The sequence below is a fragment of the Bison bison genome, unplaced genomic scaffold (genome assembly GCF_000754665.1).
Source record: "Bison bison bison isolate TAMUID 2011002044 unplaced genomic scaffold, Bison_UMD1.0 scf7180017864072, whole genome shotgun sequence".
In the NCBI taxonomy this organism is placed as follows: domain Eukaryota; kingdom Metazoa; phylum Chordata; class Mammalia; order Artiodactyla; family Bovidae; genus Bison; species Bison bison.
This window is the reverse complement of record NW_011494644.1, coordinates 11,099,856-11,108,356: the sequence shown is the minus strand read 5'-3', so window position 1 is coordinate 11,108,356 and position 8,501 is coordinate 11,099,856. Positions and strand designations below refer to the sequence as shown.

At 54.4% G+C, this 8,501-nt stretch overlaps 1 protein-coding gene across 2 annotated transcripts in view; it reads left to right on the top strand.

Moving 5' to 3' along the window:
- TAOK2 (TAO kinase 2) overlaps nucleotides 1-8,501 on the top strand; it is an 18,515-nt gene that overhangs the window by 6,684 nt on the left and 3,330 nt on the right. Inside the window, exons 9-16 of one of the 2 annotated variants that reach the window (XM_010837297.1) lie at nucleotides 1,343-1,436; nucleotides 1,537-1,618; nucleotides 2,398-2,565; nucleotides 2,740-3,000; nucleotides 3,134-3,295; nucleotides 4,754-5,119; nucleotides 5,206-5,409; nucleotides 5,732-5,971. In XM_010837297.1, coding sequence (XP_010835599.1) covers nucleotides 1,343-1,436; nucleotides 1,537-1,618; nucleotides 2,398-2,565; nucleotides 2,740-3,000; nucleotides 3,134-3,295; nucleotides 4,754-5,119; nucleotides 5,206-5,409; nucleotides 5,732-5,971 — 1,577 coding nt within the window. Of the gene's footprint in view, nucleotides 1-1,342; nucleotides 1,437-1,536; nucleotides 1,619-2,397; nucleotides 2,566-2,739; nucleotides 3,001-3,133; nucleotides 3,296-4,753; nucleotides 5,120-5,205; nucleotides 5,410-5,731; nucleotides 7,829-8,501 lie in introns of those variants that run through there. The other variant, XM_010837296.1, reaches the window with a different exon arrangement.

Here is an 8,501-nt window from a genome sequence, read left to right as displayed (position 1 = left end):
CCCCACCACACACACAAGTTCAGGCACAAAATAGGTGCCCAAGAAAGAGATGCTTTTAGTTACTCTTACCAACAACTTCCTGTCGTGATCTTTCCCACTGCCAGTCTCTTCTTCCTTCCATTCTCTTTTACATCAGAGATGTCCTGTTGTTTTCTCTCCTCCTCAGAGCCTCCCTGTTGCCTTCAAGACTGAAGCCATCCCTGTTCTTACTTACACCAAGCTTAAGGCTCTTGCTTCCTAAAGGCTGGCTTTCCCCTTTACAAGCTCCACCCCTAAGTGTGCTATGAATATTTCCTCTTAATTACCTTTGTACCGTGTCCTTGGCCTGATGTTGGAGATTTGGACTTGGCCTTTCCCTCTGTCTACACATGTACCGTTTAAGGCCATGAACAGATAGGCAATGGAAGTATGTGAAACAGGCCAGTATAAGAAAAATCTAGAGCTATCCATCTTATTGTTAATTTTTGGTACAGAAATGTGCTCAGAAAACTATTTCTCTATTATAGACAAAAAATATCAATCTTGATTGTAAATGGCAACTGATACTCAGTTGGTGTCAGAGAAGCAGTATGGAGGAGACTAAGGCAAACTGGAGGTTGCTGTTCCCAGGAGAACAGGGAGCTATTGTTTAGCTCCAGCCCATTGTTATGCAGGAATGTAGGCTTCATTTCACCAGATCTAATTTTTTTAAAAAGAAACTGAAAATTTAGGTTATTTCGTTGCTAGTGTCAGAATTTAAAAATCATTGTCGAGGCCCAAACCAAAACGATACAAAACATTTGTCTGGGCCACAAGGGGCTTCTGGCTTGCAACTTCTGAACTAAAGCCTACCTCCATTATTCGTTTTTCCAAACAAGCTTCTCTGAAACCGCTGCAAGTGGACCAACTTGAAGGCCTGGCTTCCCAGCCATTTACTGTTTTGTTCTTAGGCCAGTTATTAGCACTTTGAACTTGATGTTATTTGTTCAGTCTCATTTAACCTTCTCTGTTAGACTGGAGATTCCTTGAAGACAAGGCCTGTCTGTTTATCTTTTTCAGTACCTAAGCAAGTTTTTTGCTCTCATTGGGCACCTGGTAAATATTAACTGGGCTGGCAAGTGAATGTGCTTCCCTCTGCCTTTGTTGGTGCTTTTTCGTGTGTTGTTTTCTCTGATCCCTGTTCTACCCACGTGCAGCAGAAAGGCTGGATATTGCATCTTAGAGAGGAAGGAATTGATTGAGGTTATGGGAATTGCTTAGGGTCGGGGAGCAGGGGTGTGGACCAGAGTCTTCTGATTGCAATTTCAGTCTCCTCTGCCCACCTGCCACCTCTCACCTTCTCCCCCTTGACCTTTCTCTGTAGCGGAACGGAAACCACCGCTGTTTAACATGAATGCGATGAGTGCCTTATACCACATTGCACAGAACGAGTCCCCCGTGCTCCAGTCAGGACACTGGTGAGGACTAGGGTTTCTGGGCCCAGGGGTTAGGCCATAGGGGTAAGGCTGCCTGACTCATGTCCTCTTTACCCCACCCTTACCCTCCTGTGACTTCTAGGTCTGAGTACTTCCGGAATTTTGTCGACTCCTGCCTTCAGAAAATCCCTCAAGACAGACCAACCTCAGAGGTTCTTCTGAAGGTGAGGGCTCACTGACCTAGTATTCTCCTAGAACTGAAATTTGTTGGAATCACAGAAACCCCTCAGTGAAAGTAGTGATTCCTGATTCTTCCTCTACCAAGAACTTCATTTATGAATTCCCATACCCATCCCCAGTGCCCAGTGGACTCTGTTTTGCAAGAGTTTGTCTAGGAGACTGCCTTTATCAAGTAATAGTTTGTTTTCACATCTTCCATTAATCAAAGACATATAATTACAAGTCAGAGCTTCTGGTCAGCATGCGATAACCAGGGTTGCCACACTGATCTTAATGTAATTCAAGCCAAAAGCCTATGTAACCTTGTCATGGGTAAATGTATGATTTCCCTAGGTGTTTTTCAAGTTACCAAAAGTAGAGAGGCCCACATTCCTTCAGAGATCTATGGGGGCCCTGGGACCCCTAGTTGGGAACTGTCTAGTTGGATCCACTTATTTTAATAACTGTGGGATGCCTTGTGAGGCCCAGAGAAGCCTCATGACATGTCCAGGGGCACAGAGCACTTTGAAGACCTGGACTAGAATCCAGATCTCTGGCTATTCTTGCCTGTCAGCTGTGCCTGGAGGAACAAAGGTGTCTGGGGAGTAGAGACTGGGTGTTTAAAATTAATGTGGGAGGAGGGCTTGGGCCAAGGCCAGCATCAGGCTATGGTGGGCACAGGCCCCAGGGGAGTGAGTGCCTCGGGCCAGAGGGAATGCAGGATCCATGGGATGTTGGGGTGCGGGGGTGCTTGGCAGCAGGTCTCAGTGTTCTCTTCCCCCAGCACCGCTTTGTGCTCCGTGAGCGGCCACCCACAGTCATCATGGACCTCATCCAGAGGACCAAGGATGCTGTTCGGGAGCTGGACAACCTGCAGTACCGCAAGATGAAGAAGATCCTGTTCCAGGAGGCGCCCAATGGCCCTGGCGCGGAGGCCCCAGAGGAGGAGGAGGTGACCCAGGGTGCCCTGCCACCATCTTCACCACCATGTTGTACTTGCCTCCGAGCAGCTGCTTGGTCCCGCTCCCCCACCCCTCTTCATACTCTCTGTCTCCGTGTGCTACTTCCACATGCGCTTGCCTTGCCCTTCGCCTTCCCTGCCCAACAGCCCACGTCCTGTCCACAGGAGGCAGAGCCCTACATGCACCGGGCCGGGACGTTGACCAGTCTAGAGAGTAGCCATTCAGTGCCCAGCATGTCCATCAGCGCCTCCAGCCAGAGCAGCTCAGTCAACAGCCTGGCAGATGCCTCTGATAATGAGGAGGAGGAAGAGGAGGAGGAAGAGGAGGAGGAGGAGGAAGAAGGTCCTGAAGCCCGGGAGATGGCCATGATGCAGGAGGGGGAGCACACAGTCACCTCCCACAGCTCCATCATCCACCGGCTGCCGGTATGCAGCTGTGCCTGAGTAGGCTTGACAGCCACAGGGCCCTGCTCCAGGTCTGACTGGGTTTTCAGGGAACTCTCTCTGGACCCTCTGACCTCTGAGACTCGGGCATTCCTTCCACCTTCTCTTCCTCTAGGGCTCTGATAACCTCTATGATGACCCCTACCAGCCAGAGATGACCCCAGGGCCTCTCCAGCCACCTGCAGCCCCGGCTCCCACCTCTGCCACCTCTTCGGCCCGCCGACGGGCCTACTGCCGCAACAGGGACCACTTTGCCACCATCCGTACTGCCTCCCTGGTAAGTACAGCCATCCTAGGTCCCCCAGACTATTTAAGTTCAGAAATGGCTTTCTCCCGGTGGGGTGTGATTAAGTCCAGGTTCCAGACTCTGTTGCTGTCACTTCCTTCTTACCTCGACTGTCTCACCTAAATCCTCCCTTCTCGCCTCCCTTCTCTCAGTAGACTGTTTTGGTCATGTTGCCCAACTCTCACCCTGTCTTTGTGACTAGACTTAAATATCATCTCCTGGTGTGTCTTCCCAGGCTCCTGGCCAGCCAGGTGCTTCGTGTCCTGTGCTTTGGTGCTCCTGAACAGCATTGTGACAGGTTTGCTGGATTCTGTGCCCCTAGAGAACAGAGATGGTATATAGGTATCTGCCTGTACCAGTAATTGGCTTGCCGGCCCCCCACCTGCCTGTATTTAATCCTTCCAACTTTTCTGGGAGGGTGAGGATATGATTCCATTTAAGAGATGACACAGTTGTGACTCAGAAGGGCTCCCTTTAGTAGTTCTCAAATTCTGTAACCAGTACCTTGGTCCTCTCCTAAAATAAAGGCATGGCATTTGGGGTTTTTTTTTCCCTCAGTTGATAGGAAAACTGTGTTTTCATAAGATACAGTTTTTTTTGTCTATAATTTTAGTAGACGTTTAGATTACATTCTTGTTTAGCTGTGTTGACAGTCCTCTTGGAGGCCATTGGTTGGTCTGTTGTGTTCTTTTAGCCTCTCCTTATGACTGGTTGTTCTGCTAGGATAACTCTAAAGACCCTCTGATGCTTGGTGCTTTGTGATACCGTGAGAGAGGTCTGGGACTTTTAGGGATTTGGCCATCTGAACTAGTTTGGGGCCATTGACGTAGCCTTTGAACAATGGGATCTGAGTTCAAACTTAAGATGAGGGCGTTCAGGTCCAGTGTTCTTGTCATCCAGCATCCTATGGTCTGTATTCTGCCTCCATACCTGAGCTGTAAAGGGTCTTCAGTGTTTGCTGAAGGGGAAGGAACAATCACTTTCTAGTTCAGAGTATTCTAGATACTATTACATAGGTAGCAAACTTAATCTCCACAGCCCCCTATGAGGAGGTGTTATTGTCTCCTGTAACAGAACTGAGGCTTAGCAGCATTAACTTTCTTGAAGTCACATAGTTAGAAAGTGGCAGAACTGGGGATCTGGGCCCAGGTCTGTCTTGATTCTTTTACTCTTTTGAATCAATCTGAATTGTCCCTACTTTTAGGCAAGACCCAGTGTTCAATCCCTTTTCTTGTCTGATGCGGTCACACCAACCCATGAGGGAGATGATGTCTCCATTCTCCAGTGGAGGTGGCAGGCTCAGAGAGGTTAAGTGAGGAAGGTGCCAAATGAGAATTAAACCCATGCATCTAAAACTCAGGTTCTCGCCCACACAGCACGAAGACGGCGTGTGTGTTACTAACACGGGGCCAGAGCTGCGCCCCACTCCTCACCTTTCTCCCTCCCCAGGTCAGCCGCCAGATTCAGGAGCATGAGCAGGACTCAGCCCTGCGGGAGCAGCTGAGTGGCTATAAGCGGATGCGACGCCAGCACCAGAAACAGCTGCTGGCGTTGGAGTCACGGCTGAGGGGCGAGCGCGAGGAGCACAGTGCGCGGCTGCAGCGGGAGCTCGAGGCACAGCGGGCTGGCTTTGGGGCTGAGGCCGAAAAGCTGTCCCGGCGGCACCAGGCCATCGGGGAGAAGGAGGCGCGAGCTGCTCAGGCCGAGGAGCGGAAGTTCCAGCAGCACATCCTTGGGCAGCAGAAGAAGGAGCTGGCCGCCCTGCTGGAGGCGCAAAAGCGAACCTACAAACTGCGGAAGGAGCAGCTGAAGGAGGTGGGTTTGGGCCACAGCTGTGGGTGGGGTTGGTGGGGGAGTGAGGCAGGCCCTGACCCCCTGACTCTCCCACTGCCCTTTCCTAGGAACTCCAGGAGAACCCCAGCACCCCCAAGCGGGAGAAGGCTGAGTGGCTTTTGCGGCAGAAGGAGCAGCTACAGCAGTGCCAAGCAGAGGAGGAGGCTGGGTTGCTGCGGCGGCAGCGCCAGTACTTTGAGCTGCAGTGTCGCCAGTACAAGCGCAAAATGCTGCTGGCGCGCCACAGCCTAGACCAGGACCTGCTGCGAGAGGTAGGCCTCCTCCTCCCGTGGTCGCCTCCCAGGTCCCAGGCTCCTGCCCTGTTTAATCTGCCTCACTTGGGACCATCTTTCCTCTCTGCCCTCATTCATGTTGTGGGTTGGATTCTTTTCAGTATCTCTCTGACTTCTCGTGCCCACCAGACCCCAAGTGTGTTCCCAACCTGCCAGGAGCTTGGCACCCTTTTCCCTTTCACCCATACCCCTCATCTCCCCACCGTCACTTCCCTTGCCAAGAAGTCCTGGGGCTCTCGTTTTCTTGACACTCACAAGGCTTCCTAACTGCTTTCTGGCCCCTGCCTCCCTTTTGCCTCAGGACTTGAACAAGAAACAGACACAGAAGGACTTGGAGTGTGCGCTGCTTCTGCGGCAGCATGAGGCCACGCGGGAGCTGGAGCTCCGGCAGCTGCAGGCCGTGCAGCGCACTCGGGCTGAGCTCACCCGCCTGCAGCACCAGACGGAGCTGGGCAACCAGCTGGAGTACAATAAGCGGCGTGAGCAGGAGTTGCGGCAGAAGCACGCGGCCCAGGTTCGCCAGCAGCCCAAGAGCCTCAAAGTACGTGCAGGCCAGCGTCCCCCGGGCCTCCCGCTCCCCGTTCCTGGGGCTGTGGGACCACCTAACACAGGCACCCCTAGAGAAGAGCAACCCTGCTCACCTGGCCAGGAGGCAGTCCTGGACCAAAAAATGCTGGGAGAGGAGGAGGAAGCAGTTCCAGAGAGGATTCTGGGGAAGGAAGGGGCTGCCTTGAAGCCAGAGGAGCAGAGGATACTGGGGGAAGAGTCAGAAACCGCTAGCCCCAGTCCACAAAACCACGAGAGTTTGGTTTATGAGGAGGTTTGGGGGCTACCTGAGGAGGAGACAGAGGAGCTTAGAGTGCCATCCCCAGCACCTCAGGAGAGGAGCATTGTGGGCCAGGAGGCATCAGTGGAATGGAGGTTGTGGGGGAAGGAGGATGGCAGCCTCTTGGGTGAGGAGTTTGAGCTTGACTGGGTCCAGGGTCCGGCACTGACCCCAGTCCCTGAGGAGGAAGAGGAAGAGGAGGAGGGGGCTCCATTTAGGACCCCAAGGGATCCTGGAGATGGCTGTCCCTCACCAGACATCCCCCCGGAACCCCCTCCAACACATTTGAGGCCAGGCACTACTAGCCAGCTCCCTGGACTCCTGTCCCATGGCCTCCTGGCTGGACTCTCCTTTGCAGTGGGGTCCTCCTCAGGCCTCTTGCCCCTACTACTTCTGCTGCTGCTCCCACTGCTGGCGGCCCAGGGTGGGGGCGGCCTGCAGGCAGCCCTGCTGGCCCTTGAGGTGGGGCTGGTGGGCCTGGGGGCCTCCTACCTACTTCTTTGTACAGCTCTGCACCTGCCCCCCAGTCTGTTCCTACTCCTGGCTCAGGGCACCGCACTGGGGGCCGTCCTCAGTCTGAGCTGGCGCCGAGGCCTCCTGGGCGTCCCTCTGGGCCTTGGGGCTGCCTGGCTCCTCGCCTGGCCAGGCCTGGCTCTACCTCTGGCAGCTCTGGCGGCAGGGGGCAAATGGGTGCGACAGCAGGGCCCCCGGATGCGCCGGGGCATCTCTCGACTCTGGTTGCGGGCTCTGCTGCGCCTATCACCCATGGTCTTCCGGGCCCTGCAGGGCTGCGGAGCCGTGGGGGACCGGGGCCTATTTGCACTGTATCCCAAGACCAACAAGGATGGTTTCCGCAGCCGTATTCCTGTCCCTGGGCCCAGAAGGGGTAATCCTCGCACTGCCCGACACCCACTAGCCCTTTTGGCCAGGTTTTGGGCCCTGTGCAAGGGCTGGAACTGGCGCCTGGCCCGGGCCAGCCAAAGTTTAGCCACCTGCCTGCCCCCCTGGGCTGTCCACACACTGGCCAGTTGGGGCCTGCTTCGGGGTGAGCGGCCCAGCCGTATCCCCCGGCTGCTTCCACGCAGCCAGCGCCAGCTGGGCCCTCCTGCCTCCCACCAGCCACCGCCAGGGATGCTCGGTGGGCGGAGATCCCGAGTGCGCCAGTCCCGGGCCCTGCCTCCCTGGAGGTGACCAATTCCAGCTCCTCCCAAGCCTGAATCCAGAGCATTGAGCACTTTATCTCCCACTACTCAGTGAAGTTTCTTCATTCCCTTCCCTCTCCTCCCATTCACCCCACACCCCACACCTCACCCCCCAGCCCTTCAGCCTCGAGACAGGCAGCCTCCTCCGCCATGGAGTCTGGAGACGATACTTTGTGTTCTCCTGATGCTCCTCCCCACCCTAAGTTATTGCTGTTCTCCCGCTGTGTGTGTGCTCATCCTCACCCTCATCGGCTCAGGCCTGGGGCCAGGGGTGGCAATGGGTGGAAAGAGTCATGTTTTTTGTTTTTTTTTTTTTTTTTTTTCTCTCTTTGATTTTGTTTTTCTGTCTCCCTTCCAACCTGTCCCCTTTCCCCCACCAAAAAAAAAAAAAGAAAAAGACAAACACAAATAAAATATCTGAGCGGAACTGTACCTTTGGCCCAGGCTGCCTCTGTCTGCTTTGTCCTGCCGCCTAGCCTCCCCGGTATGCCCCCAGTCTGGACCCTTGGCCCCCAGTTCCATGACCTTTTCACCCCATCTACGTTATCTCAACCCCTTTCACTCCTCAGCCTCATCTTTTCTACCTTCATAGCTTCATTGCACCATGACCACTACCAGCTCGGCAGGGCTGGGTCCCTGTTGAGCTGCTTGGTCCCACGGTTCCCCTGTATGTGGATTCCTCCCAGAGAGTGCTCAGGTCCTGGGTCCTTTTCGTCCTCATTCACTGCCTTTTCTCCCAATCCACTCCCTATGTGGTTCCCTTCTGTCTGGGAGCTGAGTTTCTCTCCTGGCATCAGGGCTGGGGGATGGGACTGCAAACCCTCCCCAGTAGGGGATGGTGAGTTTGGGGGCCCAAAAGTGTGGGGGCCGTGGAAATGGGATTGGTTGTGGGCTTGGAGTGGGAGCTGAGTGCACAAGGGCCGGGCTGGAATGTGGAGGTCTGGTCAGGGTGGCAGCTGCTGGCCTGTTAAACTTGTCAGGCCCTTTCTGGCCACCGCCTTTGCCCCTTTCCCTTGTGTGACCCAAAATGGGGCCACCCTTTC